The 20,990-nt window shown below is 32.5% G+C and overlaps 2 protein-coding genes across 2 annotated transcripts; one reads left to right on the top strand and one right to left on the bottom strand.

The window, feature by feature from the left end:
- Positions 1-1,855: 1,855 nt before the first annotated feature.
- On the bottom strand, positions 1,856-8,565 carry LOC133187695 (aminomethyltransferase, mitochondrial-like). Its single transcript, XM_061323099.1, has 7 exons — positions 8,414-8,565; positions 7,554-7,931; positions 7,348-7,426; positions 6,971-7,116; positions 5,006-5,192; positions 2,655-2,771; positions 1,856-2,555 (listed from the first exon to the last, which is right to left on the bottom strand). Exons 1-7 carry the CDS (start codon positions 8,498-8,500, stop codon positions 2,335-2,337), a joined length of 1,215 nt encoding a protein of 404 aa, XP_061179083.1. The 5' UTR covers positions 8,501-8,565; the 3' UTR covers positions 1,856-2,334.
- Positions 8,566-9,021: 456 nt separating this feature from the next.
- LOC133187697 (inhibitor of growth protein 3-like) lies at positions 9,022-17,580 on the top strand. The gene is made up of 11 exons (XM_061323100.1): positions 9,022-9,160; positions 10,318-10,389; positions 10,679-10,785; positions 11,227-11,292; positions 11,461-11,557; positions 12,151-12,201; positions 12,463-12,669; positions 12,937-13,010; positions 13,497-13,666; positions 15,459-15,732; positions 16,394-17,580. The coding sequence occupies exons 1-11, from the start codon at positions 9,133-9,135 to the stop codon at positions 16,505-16,507; spliced, it is 1,260 nt and encodes a 419-aa protein (XP_061179084.1). The 5' UTR covers positions 9,022-9,132; the 3' UTR covers positions 16,508-17,580.
- The last annotated feature ends 3,410 nt before the right edge of the window (positions 17,581-20,990 follow it).

The raw sequence follows: 20,990 nt of genomic DNA on the forward strand, positions 1-20,990 counted from the left end.
CTTATATTTAAATATTTCTTATTTTTACATATAGTAAAGTAGTCATATAAATATACAAAATGATACAAAAAAAAAGCTTTGACCGTTTAGTAAGAGAGAAAGAACATTTTTTACTGATTTTTTGCTCAAATGTGTTTTAAGGTTGGAGGCTTTCAAAAGCTAACAAGGTTGTAGTTTGTTTAGAAAATCATTTTTATTTGCTATGTTTTAAAACTTTAGGGCATTATTTATAGTTACATATCAAAATTTCTTCAAGTCATTGATTATTTAAAAAAATTAACCACATGTAATGTTTTGTAAGTGATTCTGATAGGCAGAAATGGAGATATTTTCATATGCCGCAGTTGTGCCAAAAATATAGTCCCTTATGGATTTCAAACTCAGTTTACCATTTCTATTTAAAATTGTACAATTATGATGAGTAAAGAAAAATATGATCTTTTAAATACATTACAGCTAAGTTTATAAGACATACAAGCAAATATACTTGGAATATTTTGTCTAGTCGGAAACCAGACAAGAATCCCTCCTAAGTATATTTTTCTAACAAGAAAACAGAGCCCAGGTTCGTAATAATATACTTATAAATAAAGTTTTCTTTAATATTTTGTAATTTTTTTCCCCTTGAAGGTCAAAGTTTTTATTTTAATAACAAGAGGCCAAAGGGCCTGAACGGTCACGTGAGTATAAAACAACAATCTATAGAAGATCCATAGAGTATATAATAAACTGATAGAAGAAGCTTTTGTAAATCTTTGATCGTCCACTGTGGCCCCACCCTATCCCCAGAGTCATGATTTGAACAAACTTGAATCTACACTACCTGAGAATGCTTCCATATAAATATGACTCATCATGGCTTTGCTGTTCTTGAGAAGATTTTTAAAGATTCTTCTTATGTATTCACATGGAAAACTTTGATCGCTTATTGTGGCCCTACCCTACCCCCGGGGGTTATGATTTGAACAAACTTGAATCTACACTACATCATGATGCTACCACATAAATATGACTCATCATGACTTTGCTGTTCTTGAGAAGAAGATTTTTAAAGATTTTTCCCATTAAGTATATATTTCTATGTAAAACTTTGATCCTCCATTGTGGCCCCACTCTACACCCGGGGGTCATGATTTTAACAAACTTGAATCTACACTACCTGAGGATATTTTCACATAAGTTTCATCTTTCTTGGCCCAGTGGTTCTAGAGAAGATTTTTAAAGATTTTTTCTATGTATTTCTTTGTAAAATATTGATCCTCCATTGTGGCCCCACCCTACCCCTGGGGGTTATGATTTTACCAAACTTGAGTCTACACTACCTGAGGATGTTTCCATGTAAGTTTCATCTTACCTGGTCCAGTGGTTCTTGAGAAGAAGATTTTTAAAAGATACCATTAATTTTTCACTAATTCTTAATTATCTCCCCTTGGAAGAAGGCACTGGCCCTTCATTTGAACAAACTTGAATCATCTTTACCCAAGGATACTTGGTGGCAAGTTTGGTGGAAATTGGCCCTGTGGTTCTTGAGAAGAAGTTGAAAATGTGAAAAGTTTACACCCGACGTACACCTGCACAATACACACCTGCACGACAACAGATAACAGATAACAGACGAAAACAGATAGCAATAGGTCACCTGAGTGACTCAGGTGACCTTAAAAGAGAATCCAAATCCTGAGGTTACCTAATTTGACAAGTAAATGTACCTCTCTGAGTCCACTTATAATTCTTAAACACAGTTAAGTAATCAAAGTAAAAGGATCACACTACATATTGTATTGCACCACAAATATAAACATGGCTTTTAAAATATACACACTGGTAATTGTTTACAAAATAACTGTAAAACAGAGATCTGAATTAATACTTACTGATTGAAAAGATAAATCAAAGTAGAAGTTTGAGTGTAAAAAATATAATGTGTAATAAGTATGCTGTAAAGTAGAAGTCATTAGTGTACATGTAATATCTGATACACTATTCACATTACTGGCTATTAAAAAAAATCATAAAAGATACACTAATAGTAAGAATTTCTAAGATGTAATCAACTGAGATTCATTATTAAAAGAAAACATGACACAGAATGCTTATATTTTAGTAATGCCAGATTACAGTGCAATTTTTTTTTAAATTATGGAAGTTTCTTGAGATTCTTAAACAAACCTCACTCTTTTTTCTCTCTTTTTCCAAAAATACAACAATTTTTTTACCATACCTCATCAGTAATCATTTCCATTAATATTCTTAAAGCTCAATTTTCAGTACAATCATACAACAACTCACAGAAACAAATTTATTATAAACAGTCCACTAAAATGAAAAATGGGTTTATTTAGGAGAAAAATAGTTTGAAGGAACAAATGGCATTTTTGATACTACAGCATCCAGCCTTTTCTTCCTGACCTCAAACTTGACCTTGGTTCCAGTTTTGATGTGAGAATTTTTGATATAACCCATGGAGACATTTTGTTTCAATGATGGGGATGGACATCCACTAGTCAATTCACCAATCAATTCTGAGCCGGATTCATCATAAATTTTGGTGTGTCCTACAAAAACGCAATATATTTCTTGAATTTGTTGAGAAAGATTAGAATCATTTGAAAATCTTTAAAAAATGATTCTAATTGTTTACACAATGTGATTACCTCTTGCAGGTGCTCCAGAAGAGAGAAAACCAACTCTCCGTCTTTCAGGTTTTTCATTTATTTGTCTTAAAATAATTGAAGCTCCTGGAAAATTGGCCTCTTCTCGTCGTCTTTTTCCTACATTCATAGAACAAAGCTAGAAAACTGACCAGTCAGCAAAGGGCCCCGCTCAGTTGTAAAAATATAAGGGTGCACCTTATGGAATGAGAATTTAACTTGATTACAAAAAATAAAAATATAATGAAAAAGAATAAGCAACAGCAACTGTATAAAATTTCAAGATAATTCCTAAATATCCAACAACATGTGAATAGTATCCTTTTATTTACATAAGGCAGTAAAATACATCATATCTATAATAATTCAATTTAATGAATATATTTTAACAAGAATGAAGCATATATTTTATATAATGCCAGCCTTCAGTGAATGCAAATATCACCCAGCTGGCTTGACCTTAACTTCAAAACAAATTTATTACTTATTATCTTAAAGTGGCTGTTTAATGTCAAAATGCAAGAACAATAATTCGTAAGTGGACAGTTGATTAAGAGATTTTTGCATGGATTTTAGCACCATAAAAACAAGAGGCCCAAGGGCCTTAACGGTGAGTACAACAATTTAGAGGATCCATAAACTGATAAATGAAGCTTTAATTGTTGCCCAATAGCAAGAAAATTAGTACGATTAAGATCAACAAAATAATTGGTCTAAGTATCTTTCTATCTGTCCCCCATTTATCACTATCACCATGCAGCATTTTAACAATATGTCTATATTACTACCTCTCACATTGGCCTCACTTGGCCTTTGAAGAACATTTAAGAAGATAAGTTATTTTTGTTTCATTTTTATTCATCTATTAGTTCCAAGTCTACCTGATTATTAAAACTATGAAAGTACTTTTTATATTATACAATAAATGTTTTTGCATAATTCTCTTATTCTATTAACCTTTCAAATACATTATCTACAGTGAATTATTATCAAAAGTGAATGGCAAAGGGGAATAACTTCACTCAATAGAATACAAATTAATAGAGCCCTGGCCAGGACCAGAACACTTGACTAAATGGTCCAGATGTTGAAAATTTACAAATTTGGAAGAGGTACCCTCATCATCATAACTATGCAATTAGTTGAAGATTTTCAAAGAATTCACACATTTTCACTATATTATCAAATAGAGCCCCCCCCCTCCCCCCCCCCCCCCTTCAGAGAAACAACAGAACCCCTGGGACCACAGTTTTAAAAATTTTGTAAAAGCATCCTTCCTCATCATAACTATACATTTGTTTCTTTGCTTTATAACCAGGAGTAGAAAAAAATATTTTGAAATTATGAATTTTCACTTTATAATCAATAGAGTCCCCCCCCCCCCCCTCACCAGAACCCCTGACCCAGGGGCCATGAAATTCACAATTTTGGTAGAGGGCTCAATGCTTATTACAATCATGCCAGCAGTTTGACTGCTTGATGTCCAGGAGTAAAGAAGAAGATTTTTAAAGATTGCAATAATTTTGGTGGTTTAAATGTTTAAATGTTAACGCACGACGGACAAAAACGGATAGGTCACCTGAGTGACTCAGGTGACCTCATAAAAGTGAGTAAATTTTATTTTGAGAGTGGTGTTTCTCGCGAAATTACGTGATAATTAATTCCTCACGTACATGTATATTTAGGAATCTACAGTAAAGGTCCTTGCCAATATTTGGTATTTATCTCCAAAAAGAAATTCCTCTATTTTTCCCTAGGGTAAAAATTCTCAAGAACAAGCAAAAATTACAGAATTTAGCTTACAGATTCCTGATAATAAAAAATGTCTTATGGTTTTTCATCAAATCTTTTTCTCAGAATGTAAGCATGCAGGGCAAGGAGTGCTCTACTTAGCCTCCCAAACCCACACACATGTAAACACTGATGCCAATTCATTATATTCTATGAGCTATTTCATGTCTTACAGATGGGATAAATGCCTACAGTTCAGTACATGCATGTACTCTTTGCCAAGCATAAGGATCTTTCCTAAATATCAGATGGCCAAGTACCAAAATTTTTGAGTAAAAAAGAGTAAAGCTGCAATTTGAGAAAATGAAATATGGTACCATATTGTTAATGTAAATGTGATTGTTAATCATGCAAAAATCATTCGTGGCAGGGTTATTACCAAAACACAAGGACAATGTATTGTTATTCTTGAATGAATTATGTAAAAATGCATTGGTTCATAGAGGTTATACATGTATATGCGAGAGATAACATCCTATTTTAAAATAAATTATCCCTACAAATTTCCACTTTAAAGTACCTAAGTTGTACATGTACAATAAAATGTTGAAAACAATTTTCACCTATTGTCCATGTTAAGGAAGCCTCAACTGGTGTAGTAGTTTCATCTATGTCACTTCCATAGAGGCAGAGTCCTGCCTCTAGACGTAGGGTGTCTCGTGCCCCGAGACCTATCAGCATGACCTGTTCCTTAGAGGACCCAGTCAGAGTGTTTGCCAAATCCTCAGCCCTGTCAGGATTTACTGATATCTAAACAAAAAATATTTCACATAAGGACACCAGAAAGCAAGTGAATTGCATTGCATTTGCAATCCTAGAATGAAAGTTCTAAATGGCCAGATGAATAGATATAGTGTCAAATCACTGCCTCTGGCATGATATTGACCCTCTATTTGCACTAAGCATCTCTGCATTACATTCAAGATATTGAGTAGTCATATTCTTACTAGATGTGTTGTAACACCACAAATGCCCCCCGCAGGCAGCCAAAATTTCAAATTGCAAATTGTAAATTGCACAAGATAATGAATAGAAATTGTGAATTTTTAAATCTTTTCCAAGTTCAAGGGGGATAACTATGTCAAAAGTCATGGCCAAATTCAAACTTGATCTATATTTTCTGGTAAAATACCTGCATATGCAATTTCAACCTTATACATATATCCCTACAAAAGTTATAGAGTGGAAACTGAAAATTTCTTCTTTTTTTTTTTTTTAAGTTCAAGAGGAATAACTTTGTCAAAAATCATCGGACCATGACCAAATTCGAAATTGACCTGCATATTCTTATGACTAATCCATATGTCAAATTTGAGTTGAATGTGTGCAACTATTGCCGAGATAACAAATGGAAAGTCAATGATGACAGAAAGAGGGAATAGGGTAACACTATATATGCCCCCAGCCATTTTATGGTGGGGGCATAAAAAATGTGCCCATTATCCAGTCAAAATTACTTCCGCCTCTGATCTGACCCTCTGGCTTACAACTATGTATACAGTGTAATTGGCAACTTCTGATGATATCTCTGTATCACAGGCACTGGTTTCTTTAATAATTTTTTAACCCATAGTGTAATAATGTTATTATTAAACTATGGGTTAAAAAATTTATTATAGAAACAAGTGTTTGTGCTCTTTAGCAAGAATATTTAGACTGGGAGTCTAAATGGTGTCTTCCAAATTCACAACATTGTTAACCTCTACAGTTCCTTGACCTTAACTTGTTGACCTTGATTCAACAGGCTTCTTCCATTGGCAACATTGGCTAACAAACTTCACTATGACAGTAGAACTCTTCAAATTGTGTTCACACCACAGCTACATGCAGAGAATATCTTTAACAATGACCATTGACTTTTTTTACCCTGAATTCCATAGGCTTAAATTCTTCCACTAGCCACAGACCATTCCTATGTGCAAGATCACATATGTATGAATAAAACATTTAAATCTATACATTTTACTCTGTCCATTAAGCATCTGCATAGCAAATGTGGGGTTGAAAAGTCAAACTATACTCACCATTTTGCTCTCTCTAGTGTAGATGGATTATTGATAGGGTAGATATACAAGCCTGTTGATATGAATGCTTGTACAGATGGATGATTGAAAGGGCAGATATACAGGTGTGTTGGTTTGGATGCTTTTATGGATAGATTAATGAAAGTGCAGATATACAGTGTACAGGCCTGTTGACATTTTTGTAACTTACATTGTAAGTTCCTTGTTACATAAGGAGTTACTAATGACTTGAATTTCATATAAATGCTATGCTTTAAAACAACTTCATTACTTAAAAAAAAAAAAATTCTGTCAGACATCGTCATTTTGAAACTTTGAGATATCCGACAGTTTGAAATATTGAGGTTAAAAAACATAAAGAAAATATAAATTTGTTGGAACTTCCAACCCACTGCAACATTTTCATGGTTATGTATACACTTTCCCTATGAAAGAAATTTCTGAACCCTGACAGAGTAAGTTCCCATTTCATTAAGCATTTTTCTAACAATACATCACTATTACCTCGACTCCATCCTCTCCTGTATAACCACATCTTGTCACTCTGCAGTCAGGGATACCAAACACTGAAGCCATCTTGTTTGTCATGAATGGTAAAGTATTTAGATCAAAGTCAACCCCCTCCTGTAGCACCTTAGCCATTGACGGACCTAAAATCAGACATTCAGTCAACATCAACAAGCTATATAATAGATGTTATTTCTTACTACAGAAAATGAATCAAGAAATTTTGACATTGAAATAAAGACTGGGAATACTCCAGTGTCTTTATATTGGTCAATCTTGCATGCATTGCCAAAATAATTTTCATGCACACAGTGTTTCTCCATTATTTGCACACTGAACAACATGAAATTTTTTATAATACTCCCTGTCATCACCTTGTAGGGCCAGAAGTCCATTGCAGATCATCTCTACATTGACATCCATTCCCTTCTTCCTGCAGTTCTCAGCTTGAGTCTACAAATGTGTCATAAAATAATTAACATAGAAAATGGTAGAATATCTCCTTCTTAAATTTAATGTATAAGAAATTAGATTTATTGGCTCAGAAGAAAATTATGGTGAACGTTATTAAACTAAATACCTTCATATTTTTATAGTCTTTGTCAGCACAGCCAGCATTAGACACAACATACAGGTACCCCTCCTCAGTTTTTGACACAATTAAATCATCCAGAATACTTCCTTTTTCATTGGTAAATATAGACAGGGTTCCCTGGTTGTCTTTGAGTCCTTCAATATCCCCCACTATTAGGCTCTCAATAAATGGCACTCTGTCTTTACCAGTAACCTTTGTCTGCAACATGTGAGAGACATCAAACAGACCTGCTGCTGACCGCACATGGAGGTGAGACTCTGAGATTCCATTTGTATACTGCACAGGCATGCTCCATCCAGCAAATGGCACCATTTTACCACCATTTTTGACATGGTAGTCATACAGACATGTTTTCTTCAAGGACTTAAAGTGTAAAATTAAAACACGCATATTACTTTGATTTTAAAAAATTGACTTTTAAATTTCAACCGGATAATTCATACAAATTGAAATCACAAATGAAATGTACATGTGTCATGACCTCAACTAGAAAAAAATCTCGAAGGTCAAATGTAATTGTGCTAATGACGGTGTCAGAACCTTTGTTCAAGGTCATGTCTCAAAATTCTAGGTCACACAGCAATGGGGAAAATAAGAAATAAGACATTAAAATTATAATTCAAATGTTGTCCAAAGTTATATAGGACTGATTTCTCAAACTTCCAACACACAACTACCCGAGTGAGACAGCTGCTAAGTGCTAAGTTGTCATAAATGACGAAAAATAGCAACATAGAGCATATTTAAGTATTTTACTAGACGTAACAAAATGCTTTTGAATCCGGTTGGATCCGCAATTAACAATAGTTTTTAGCCTAATACTTTAGAAGTGGAATAATATGTACCTCCTTCTGCGAATATGACCTGCATTGACAAACAATTCCTTTCATTGCATTTGACACTCCCTTGGGTAAAAGTTTCCTTGACAGCATTATAAACTTTTGCAGTTTATAAATTGAACTTTTAAAGTTAAAAACCCCGTGTCAGTCACTGAGTCAGTGTGTGAACTTTTATTCCAAAAGCAGATGATAACATTGAATGTCGAGTCCGAAATATAATCATTCGGTTGTGGAAATTTTGAAATAAAGATTCTGATATAGGGAGAAATACATGTAATATCAATAATGACCAGGGACCTATATACTAAGTATTAGTAGTTAGTATATAGGTCCCTGTAATGACCCATCAACTATCGTTATTTTCATGTTCTCTTTTCTGCATATATAGAAATGAAAATTCCACTGATTATAAAAATAACATCGGGATCGAAAATTTCTCCTCTTTGCAGTGTTAAGTTGGCGTCCATTGGCTAAATTGATAATACATCACGGTGCCTATAAACTTGGTATTTTGGCATCTTCTCAAGAAAACATTGCTTTACACAATTTATTTTGAACATATTTTACTAGAATTTCTTTGATTTATGTGAAATTTCTTTATATCTGTATTTTTCAGAAATCATATATTGACCAATTGGTACTCTCGTTACATAAAATATTGGCGCATGGTTGGAAAGTGAAAGTTGACAAAAACAAGAAAGCAAGGAAACACTAACAATAGAATCATGTTGTACTTAGAAGATTATTTAGAGAGTAGGTATATTTTTATACATTTGTAAATTGATAAGAGATCAAAAAGGAATATGTTGGGGTAAATATTTCTGCTTTTCATTCTGATTTATTACTGCATGTAGTTTCAAGCTTTCTTTTTTAAATGAATATAAACATGCAACCATGGTATTCATGGATGTGCTGTTTGAAGCAGTAAATCCTACAGTCATTTAGTCAGTGCCGAATAGGTAGCAATTTGATAATGCTGTAAATATACCTATTATTTTAAATGAAGTGTTCGTCAAAGACTAAAAAGCGGATTTAAACACTTTAGCACAATCTATTAATTTAGCTTTAGAGCTGAAATAGCTATATAGCTTTATAAAGCTATTCAAAATAGTTTAAGATACATACCGATATTTGCTGCTAAAATACGGTTTATGATACATGCACTGAAATATCAGTACAAAACAATACGCGAACGACATATCAAAAAATGAAAATGAAAGGGAAAAAATTGACTTGCAAATGAAGCGACAGATTACATTGATATTGAAAACGTCTATTGCACTAATAAGTCATAGATATAGAAAAGTTTTAGATTCATAGCACATATAAACATTTGGCAATACATACATGTAATAGTGACGCAGCGAGGTCCATAGACATTGTGTACAAACGGAGAAAATTCAGGTTGAAATCTGCACATTGTTCAAAGAAATTTTTATGAGTCCATGTGAAAAATTCCAAACTCCAAATAATCCTTCGCAGTGCATAGCAACATGGTGGCTTAAGCATAGCAACAACTTACTTGAAAAAAAATTACAAACAGCGATTTAATGCACTTTCCATGCCACAAAACTATTGTGTGCATCCTCCTCAGACAACATGACTTTGCATGTGACGTCAGAGAATAGTTCTATTTTGTCATATTAAATATTGTTTTTTTTAAAAAGTTGGACTTACAAGACGCAGTATAGTTTACTGAAAAGTATAACATTTATATGGATGATATGATGGAGTTATCTATATTTATTTATAGCCATCTTTAAAAAAAATATTTCCAAGGTATTTTGAAAAATTTTATAAGTATTCTTGACCCTCCTTTACATATAAAGATACTTAACAGTGCCTTGATATCATGTCAGTGGTATATGTATCTTGCAGCATCCTTTGTAATTTTGATTTTTTTCTTGCAGTGATAGAGAACTTGCCAATGGAGATGAGAGAGAGGCTAACAGAGATGAGAGAAATGGATTTACAAGTTCAAAGTTAGTGTGATTTAGTTTGAGAGCTCCTAATTAAACATATTGTACAGATATACATGAACAACATTTAGCACTCTTAAATTTATTTGTTCAGACAAAAATTTATCAATCAACGATCAATTATATTTGAAATTGATCTAAGAAATACAGAATGCAGAATATTTTATCAAAAATATTGATTTACAAGTTCTAGTTAATATACTTTGTTAGTAAAATAATATACATGTATTGTGCATACTGGTACATGAAATGTAATAAGTTTCTACAGTTTCTGAAATGATCGTATTTACAGATGCCTTAGACAATCTAGATGAAAGAGTAAAGAATTTTTTTAAGAAGTGCACTCAACCAAACATGAAGGTTGAATCAAAAGATGAGCAGTTTAAGCTGATAAAACAGGTACATAAAGCCATCTTTTAAAAAAAAAATTCAAGGTATAAATTCATACTCATAAAAAAAATATGTGTGTTAAATTCTCAAGAGTTTATTCTATTCTTCATGGCATGTTAATAATAATCATGTCAGGAAGAACAAGATTTTGAATTTATGAGCTAGAAATGGAATTTGAAAGGAGAAAAAAATTTTCCTTTGTATAAATGAATGTGTATTATATTGAATAAGTACATGTATATTTAATACAAGAATATTTGTAGAAAAAGAATTGTACAAACTAGTTATATGATCCTTTGATTAAAGTTTTCTGATTTATTTTCCACTGTACAAAGTTTAATTGATATAAATTAATACATGTACTTATGATAAAGTTATTGCTGTATTCAGTTTAAAGAAAAACAAGAAAATGAAGAAAAATGAATGGAATGTTTGGGTTTTTTTTTTCAGGATTATTACAAAACTCTTGAAGATGCTGATGAGAAAGTACAACTAGCTAATCACATATATGATCTAGTATGTTTTTTTTATATTACTGTACAAGTAATTTAAATTTTAATATTTATACTCATTTATTCAATACATGTACTACAACATTCATTTAACTATAACAAAATTAAAACAGTAACTTTTTGTTCGTTGACTTTTGACCTGTTTAGAATTTTTCTACTTTACTTGAATCAGGTTGACAGACATTTACGAAAACTTGACCAGGAGTTGTCTAAATTCAAGATGGAACTCGAGGCTGATAATGCCGGTATTACAGAGGTGTTAGAGAAACGTAAGTTGTAACTATTTAGTCAGACAAAGTGAAAGTTTTGAATTTTTTAACACGTAAAATGGGTTGTTTTATTTTTTTTTTTTTTTACCTATAAATGTATATGCTGTGGAGGAATAACATTTTTTTCTATTATTTGTTTTTTAAAAATTGATACCTTGGCTGTCTCTGGTAGGAAAAAAATACCTTCTCTCTTATACTAATACAAAAAAAAGACAAGTTTGTATATATACTGGAAATATTTTTCACTATAGTACACTTTGGTAAATGTAATATATATACATGCATATACAGTTAAACTTCATCATCTCGAACACCCATACATACGTTTTGAATACCTGTGCAGGGATATGTTGTCAGAAGTGATTTAGAGGTCCCAACCACCTTTTCTTTATTTTTTTTAACCTCATCTCGAACCCTTGAATATTTTGAAGTTTAATCTTGGTCCCATTGAGTTCAGTATAACAAGGTTTACTGTATATATATTGACTGATAAGATATATTACAATACGCATCTATATGAGATTTTAAGGCCACACCCAAATGAATAAGATGAACACATTCATTATTTTGTTTTCTCCTCTTATTGCTGGCAGGATCTCTTGAGTTGGATAAGCCTCCATCACTGGGCAGCAACAGAGCAGAAAGTAAGCCTGATTAACGTATGCTGAATCTACCTGATCTGAGCAATGCTTTATGACAAGACAATTTAAGACTACTTCATGTCAAAAAACTAATGTCATTAAGTTTTATTTCAGAGATACTTTATTATTTTATGTTAATAAACTTGCATCTTTAGCCAAGAAAAATTTACAGTGTTCCATTAGCATTCAGTATCATTCCAAGAGAAGCTACATTAAAGCATTCTAAGTTACACAACCTACATGTATATTCCCCTTCTTCCCTAGAGCGGAAGCTCCTTCATTCACAGTCACAGGTTACAAACCACTCGGAAAAACGAATGACCACAGAAAAAGTCCTGTCCACCATAGCCAATGAAGCAGCAAGAGAGACGATTGGTCACAGTCGCCGGCAGTCCAGTTCTGGGTCCAATTCCCCGGCTTTGTCCATGTTTAACTCCACCTCCACGCCACAGTCCATCAGCTACAGTCTGGGTAGGGATCATGTACATTGTTTTTATGTCTGTATCATTATAAAGCTTTGAAATATTGTATTAATGGTAATATTATATATATATATATATATATATATATATATATATATATATATATATATATATATATATATATATATATACATAAGTATGTTGTTTAAGGTTTTTCATTAGGGTATGGGACAAGTCAATGTTTTGAATAGTCGGATTAAAGTAAATTCGTAAGAGACTGTAAAAGAACATATTAAGTTATTTTGTCTTTATTTAGGTCACATGGGAGCAGGAAGTAATGCAGCCATTGCAGCAGCAGCATCCCAAGCAATAGCAGCAACACAACAAGTGGTAAGATGCAGCATGTCCAGGTCACAAAGATGCTTTAATGAACTTCAAAGTCTTTACTTATTTTCAATTCTCGGACAGGTCAAAAGAATTTTTGTGATTTTCTTTAACACTAGCAAGATATATGTCTTTGAGATAGAGAAATCTTGCCAAGTTTGTGGTATTTACATGTATTTCTTACAGAGTAAAAAGAAGAGTATACATGTACATATAATAGCAAGACAATATAATTTGTTAGCATATTGCAATATTTCAAGACAGGACTTCAACATAAAATAGCCCATAACAAGCATTAACAATTGATTCAGCAAGAGTCTATTCTTTTGGAGCTTTGTATTTTGGGTTCCAGATTTTGACCAGGAAATCTGAATTTCCTTTTTTTTTCATCTGTTGTTCGTTGAAGTTGCACTATGAAACTTCTGAAACCAAAATACATCAGGTAAATTTAAGTTGACAATTTGTTTGACTCAGTGATCACTGTCTTTACAGATGGGCCAGCAGGGAAGGCGAACTCCAAGCATGAAGGCCAGTTATGTAGCCATGGCCAAAGACTTGTCAAAGGAAATCCCAAATATTGCCAAGGAGTACACATACAGTTCACAGCCCTCCACCCCCAACCCAGTGTCAGAAATCACACAGAAGGTTCCACGCTCCAAAAAGTTAGTCATTGTTGAACCTTAAATCATATATTTTCTTACAAGTAAATCTTTAGTCCTAAATTGTAAGGAAAAGATGTTTTAAATAGAGTTCATAGAAGGTATAAAGCAAGTTTAAATTAGATGTGATATTTGTACAAATAATCAAATATTCCCATATAGAAGACTTATATAATACAGTCAAACCTCGTTATCTCAAACTCGATGGGACCGAGAAAAAACTTCGAGATATCCGAGGATTCAAGATATCAGGGGTAAAATGCTTAAAGAATAAGTGGTCGGGACTTCTAAATCACTTCAACATATCCATGGTAATTGAGATATCAGTGTTTGAGATACCGAAGTTCAACTGTATGAGTATTGCTACAGTTAACTAGTTAGTAATCAATTGAAGGTGCTATTATTGTAAAAATAAAGGAGGAGTACACTGTATTTAACATTTTTAATTTTTTCATTAAAAAAAACTTTCTCTGTTAATACTTAAGGATTGTTTTCAAGTTCTGTGCGAGTTATTGGTGTGTAAATCACACAGACTTGTCACGAAGGGATATTTCATGAAGCGCTAGTGTGCTTCAAGAAAAATATCCCTACGTGCAAGTCTGTGTGATTTACACACCAATAACTCACACAGAACTGAAAAACATTCCTTATATTTTTTTTTCCTTATATTTACATTTTATATGCCTAACGAGGTTGGATCCTGATATTTAAAGTCTTGAACTTTTTTTGTCAAGTATATTTTTAGTTTCTACACACAGAGCTAAATTAAACATCAAAACAAAAAATGGGGGTCAATATGCTTCTTTTGGTGCTACAGTACATTTGATATGACCTTTTGCACTGAAATTTGTGTCTTAATCAAAAATCACATCTTCGACGTTTTCCCTCCAATGTTTTTATTCAAATAAATCATTGGACAAATTAAACTGTTAGTCTATTGAAAAGAAGACACATTAAAATTGAGACTATGAAAAAGTTTCAAATTGCTTCGCATAATCAATTATTTGACCTTTCTGCACTCACAAAATGTGATTTTTCTGGCATTAAACATTTATAAAGCAAGAAAATTATTTTAAAGTATTAAACTTTTGCTGAATTTAAGCAGATTGATCAAAGTTATCTTATATATTCAGAAAAGGAAAACAAAAGTGGGGATCTATGATGTAAATTTTTAGATATTACTAAAAAAGTGTTAATTTTATGTTAAAATTGGCTCAATTTTTTCCTGGACTTTCAGAATATATTTACTATATTTGTCACAATATAATAAAAGAATTCATAAGAACTAATTTAATAGATATTTCAGAACCAGCATAAACATTTCACTGCAAAAACAGCTCTGTGTGCAACCAGCATGGAAAAATAGGAATCTAACAGTACTGTATGTAGTTCAAAAGGGAAAAACTGATCATTTTCTTCTTGAAAAAACCTTCTGCCACAAAGCATAGTTCCTGGCTTAATCCTATTTGAATGGAATTTAATTGCAGTTCATTCATTGGATGTAGTTTAATTTGCATTGTAGAATCCAGATTTCATGTAAGACTTTAAAAATGATGCAGAATTTTAGAAAAAAAGGTCCAGACCAAAATCTGCTCAAAAGCTCAGGATCAAATCTCCTTAAATGCACTAAAAATATACTCAATGGTTGAATTTCTCGCGCAAGTTTCTCAGTGTATATTGCTACGTGTGAGTAGAAAAAATGGCTTTCAAATCAATTTCACAGTTGGCTTAGTAGAAAACACAGCAAATGTAAATATATGCAAAATTGAATGCAACATGTTTTTACAAATTCCAGAGCGACCTCCAAAGCGAACACTTTGATCAGAGAAGCACAGAACCAGTTGTCCGGTTCCTCCATTCCGTCCCTCACACTTACACAACCCAACACACCTCAGCCTCCCCTGTCAGTCCAGGTGGCCTCTCCCATGGTGGAGGACACATCCAATGACCTTCAGATAGTGGATGAGAACGGACAGCCAGTGGACTGGCAGAATGACCCCAATGAACCACGGTACTGTCTGTGTAACCAGGTGTCATATGGAGACATGGTGGGGTGCGACAATGATGATGTGAGTGTGATTTGGTTCTTTTTATGGCAACAGATGTGTTTGTTTGTGTGTCTGTATGTCAGTAGATGCTCTGCCATACATGTATGATATGTAGGTTTTGTCATATGTATAGTAGATGAAAGCCAAAACTTAATTCATTATGTCAGACTTTTTTCAACACTTACATGTACAACTGTACATGGGGAATTAATTTTGACCCATTCACTCACTCCATTGACCTAGTTTTTATGCTTCCTGTGTAGCATAGCAGACATATAATGATCACTGCTTGGTATCTCTCCCATCAACTGTTCACTGGGTGGAGTCACACTCTGACACCAAAGTGTAGAACAAACATATAATAAAGTCAAGAGTTTTAACTCTTAACTGTAAATTATAATTTTCTCATTAACAATTGTAAAGCTGATTTATTTATTGATTCTCTTGTAGGCTGTAATATGCCTGTTCATCGATAATTTCTAAGATTAGAATATGATGAATGATGTGTAGGCTGTAATATGTCTGTTTATCAATAATTTCTAAGATTAGAATATGATGAATGATGTGTAGGCTGTAATATGTCTGTTCATCGATAATTTCGAAGATTAAAATATGATGAATGATATGATGAATGAACATAATTTTTGACAGAAAGTAATCAGAATATTTTGTTTGTTATCAGTGTCCAATTGAATGGTTTCACTATGGTTGTGTTGGTCTCACTCAAGCCCCAAAAGGGAAATGGTTCTGTCCGCAATGTACTGCTGCCATCAAGCGCCGCGGTCGGAGGAATTGATTTGTGTGCAATACATCATGGAGACTGTCTGATCATCTTGTATATATACATGACTGTATGCGACTTGTTTTATATGTGATATTTTTTCACATTAGTGCTTATGATATGGCATTGTACTGGTTTATATGTTTGTTACCATATGTGCATTCCACTAGTACTGAAAACAAACACAATTAATTGTTAATTTTTTTTTTTATTTTTTTTTTTTGTAACTAGGTCATTTTAAATAAAATCAGATCTGTGTAAAGGAAATGAATACATAAGTTTATCTTTTTAAAAATTGCTTTTGTTCCACATGGCCAAATTAGCTAGGAATTCAGTATTCAAATTTTCTGTGAATAGCTTGCCAAATTCTATTTTTTATTTTGTTTTTCCACCTTTAATATAATATACATTTAATATAATATACATTTAATAATAAGTTAATAAATGTATTAGTTGTAACATAGCGTTGACCATTGATTTCTCTCCAGACTAAAAAGTTCTCAACATAATCATCAAATGATTCATTGTATGAATCCACTTTTCCTCTTTTAATTTTTTTACATGCAAAATAAAATTGTTCAAAAAGCATAATGCTTCTTACCCAGGGTTGAGAAAATATATGTACAGCAAATGTGGGAAATCAAATCACTGTATCATCTTACACACGTGATTATCATACACATTACCAATAATCAGATTTTCTGTGGCCAATTTCTACACGTGTTGTAATTTCTCTTAATTTGTAAGGTATTAACAGTTTGGAAATTTTCATTTGTGCCTTTTGTACGTAAGATTTTTGCTGACTTTTTTTGTGAGTTTGTTTTTGGATTTGCCAATCTAATTAAAATAAAATCTTTGATGATCCACTCCAAGTACAATACTACCCAAACATTTTTATGTAGTGATCTACTTCGAGTGGATCAAAGATCCAATTTTAATTAGATTGTGGATTTGTGTACATATGATAAGATTTAAAAAGCTGAAAAAAGATTTTTTTTTTGACAATTTCTTATATTCAGTGCTTTTTGTGCATTAAATGTTGCTTAATTTTGTACCTTTGTTAAAATAAAAGACTGAAAGCCTAACAATGTTTGTTTGACATTCTGTGCTATTAGAAGAACACATTAATGAATCAAGTCTCAGATATTGAATTTTTAGCTCTACTGGTTTGTTCTTGTTATAGAGGAAGAGAAAAGTTGCAACTGAACTCAAAACAAATTCTTTTTTATCTAGTGTTACATTAAGAGTTTCTGTGGAATCATTTTAATTCATTGGGTCAATGTTCGTGGACAAACATAATTTTACTGGTTCTTTGGGACACAGATGTAAATTAAGGGATAACTTTTCTTATTAAAGAAGATCCATTGAGTCATATGTTGACAAAGTTTTCATTCATAGGGATTTAAAATCCACCTGTGACATCACTCTTTTGTTTGAGCGCTCCATTATTTTTCAGGAATGGAGAGTTGCAAATTAAAATTGAAAACAGAATTTGTTTTGTTCATATTCTCCTTCCCGTGCCTCTACCTAGGAAAGAACTTAGAAAATTTTAATAAGTTTATTTTCATTAAAAGAAAATAACTGTGATACAGTTGAGAATCCAACTTGGTACCATCACCTTGTTAGGCAGGCATTCATCTCACTAAACGATCAATGCTGTTGAATGAAAACGGATTTAAATAAATTCAGTACACTTTTTTTGCCTTACTTTCTCTCTATATATATTAAATACTACTTACATGTTAAATGCATATTTACAGTGTTATCTTAAAAATATTCTTTATGATATTTTAGCAAATAATAACTACAAATAGATAAGAAAGTGGATTTTAAGCAGGTTAATATACTGGTAGCGCTCCATTCCGTAAAAGCAGTGGGCCTCAGTCCTTTCAGGGCCTCACTCCATTACTTTTTAAGAATAAAGCACTACTCGTACATTAATCCTAATGTAAATTCGTGGCTAAGAGTAACCCAGGAACTTGGTCCCCCACTAACAATGATGATTCCATAGTATTCAAAACATGTACCAAGTTTTATTGAAATCAAACCAACTGTTAGGAAAAATTTTTCACAAGCATGATATACAAAAAAAAAACGCTCTTTAGCTCACCTGGACTGAAAACTCAAGTGAGCATCCTTGGGTACGAAGGGAATTCAAGTTTGTTCAAATGAGGGTCACACCCTCTTTCAAGGGGAGATAATTAAGAATTAGTGAAAAGAAGATGGGCGTGTTTGGCGTGTGATCTGCAGGAATAAAGCGTACGAAACATTTATAGTTTAAATGTCTACGATTTGGTCGGCTGACCACAGCTGGACATACTCTACAAAGTTACGCACATGGAAAAATGTTACATTTAGCTTGAAATACTTTGTCAAATTAATATATCAGTCCACTTATCTTAATGATTACTACATGTAAAACTTAGTAACGCTTGACATAAATAATAAACACCTATAGCGTATAGTTAAATGCGATTACATGTATATAACTAAGTATCAGTAGGTTGGAAGAATTGCTTTCGCTTTCGGTGCAACAGAACCAGAATGTATCTATTTAAAAATAAATCAGTACATAAAAATAAACAGATAAACGAATTGATTGTTTGTACTAAAAAAAAAAATTAACGCTCCATGCGAGGATCGAACCAAAAATATTTCTTATGCATTGCACTGTACGGGTAACACATACTACTGAGCTATCACCGCTACACACGCTTTATGGTTTTTAAAGCGACAATAAAGCACCGCTTTTACACATCGAAATTTTTTTTGGAAAAAAGTTCATTTTTTATCGTCTCTGGGTCTTCTCTCCATTTTTTACAAATGTTCATTAGTTTCTTTGCATTAAAATGCATACAAATAATGTTTCAAAATCATGGAGAGATGACCCAGAGGTAGCAAATTTTTAGAAAAACGTGTTTGAAAATGCAACGTTTTGTATCAAATGACTCATCTAGCCAATTTTCAAATTCTTTTTTAGCAAATCAAAATAAAATATCGGGAAAATATTTCCCTTTCCTATTTCACAGGAACCCGATACATCAAAAGATTGCTAAAATTTCATGCAACAGGTCAATGAATTTTTCACTTTTCAAGTGCGCCCAGATTCCTGCCGAATGCCAATCAAAAGCGCCCTCGTTCTTTGGTGGTATCTTTTAAATATCTGCTTCTTAAGAACCACTGGTCCAAAAAAGTTGAAACTTAAATGAAAGCCTTTTTCAGATAGTGTAGATTCAAGTTTGCTCAAATCATGCCCCCAGGGGTGGGGGGAGAGGGGCAATGGGGGGATCAAAGCTTTACAAAGGAATATTTAGGAAAAAATCTTTTTCACAATGTAGTAGTGTGGAATATATTTATTTAATAAATGTTTTAAATTAAATGTAAATAAATTAAACTACCATAATAGATAAAATGTTGGATCCACCCCTTTATTTCCCTAGCCCTACCTGTAAACTTGTACACCTGTATATAAATAATTAGTTACCTTAGGGCAGGTCAGAGGTTTTGGTGTTTTATTGGTTTTCATTGGTAGTTTGTTTATAAAGTTGGATCTCATTGGTTTTATTCTTTTGGTCATTGGTTTTACCGCCAAAATATTCATTCTTTGTCTTGTTGAGAGATTACCAAGACTTCATTTTATGGACTCTCTCATGACCTTGACTTGGAGACTGACTTTTTTTCCACTTTTAGTAAGTACTAACTTTTCTTTATTGCTAATAGTTAATTAACTTGTGCAGTCTGTAAATATGCAATTATAATAAATCCCTTCTACACTTTATATTAATAGAATGAATGACCATGAGAGAAAGATATTTATTTTTATGATTGGAATTATTGATTTTGAAGATCAGTAATGTTATATATTGAAAGTGTAAATTGTTATGTTCAAATTACACTATATATTTTATGACCAAGATATTTGGTTACTTTGTTCAAAGTGAACAGATGATTTTTTTTATTTTAATGGAATATATATATTTTAATGTATACTGTATTAAATTACAGAATCCATATACATGTTTATGACATCATACATACATGTGGTAATTAAAGCCTTTTCCCACAGAATGGTGAGGAACTATTTGTTTTAATTAGTAATATTTTTTATGCCTTTATATGGGAGAAAATATGTAAAGTCTATGTATCAGTTGTAAGGGTTATCTCCCTTTATTGAGAGTCAATGTACATATAAAGATACATCTTGTCTATAATATATCATTATCAATATGTTATCTATGAGAGCTAGATGTATGTATAAATGATGCATTAATAGGATTGATTTGATGTGATATAATATTGTTGTTTTATTATATTTCAGGGCTATGTTAATATATACTGCTCACTGTGTCAATAAAATAGACCTGAACCTGACAGAGGCGTGCTTGTTTATTTACACAAACCCCTGTTACAATTTCAGTTTCAATTTTCTGTTTCAATTACAGGTGTCAATAAGTTGAGTGGAAGTTTAAGTTTCATTTATTGTCAGTGGTGTTTTGTG

This window comes from Saccostrea echinata, unplaced genomic scaffold, assembly GCF_033153115.1.
Source record: "Saccostrea echinata isolate AGI-Se365-2 ecotype Australia unplaced genomic scaffold, CSIRO_AGI_Sech_v1 ptg000015l, whole genome shotgun sequence".
Lineage (NCBI taxonomy): Eukaryota > Metazoa > Mollusca > Bivalvia > Ostreida > Ostreidae > Saccostrea > Saccostrea echinata.

Bases quoted from the DNA above. Each gene is read 5' to 3' on its own strand.
- LOC133187697 (XM_061323100.1), top strand. From the start codon at position 9,133: ATGTTGTACTTAGAAGATTATTTAGAGA. The intron at 13,011-13,496 runs GTAAGATGCAGC...CTGTCTTTACAG, and splicing joins TAGCAGCAACACAACAAGTG to ATGGGCCAGCAGGGAAGGCG. The intron at 15,733-16,393 runs GTGAGTGTGATT...GTTTGTTATCAG, and splicing joins TGGGGTGCGACAATGATGAT to TGTCCAATTGAATGGTTTCA.
- LOC133187695 (XM_061323099.1), bottom strand. From the start codon at position 8,500: ATGCTGTCAAGGAAACTTTTACCCAAGGGAGTGTCAAATGCAATGAAA. The intron at 5,193-6,970 runs GTAATAGTGATG...TTTTTTGTTTAG, and splicing joins CAGGAGAGGATGGAGTCGAG to ATATCAGTAAATCCTGACAG. The intron at 2,772-5,005 runs GTGAAAATTGTT...CTATGAATGTAG, and splicing joins TTCCTTAACATGGACAATAG to GAAAAAGACGACGAGAAGAG.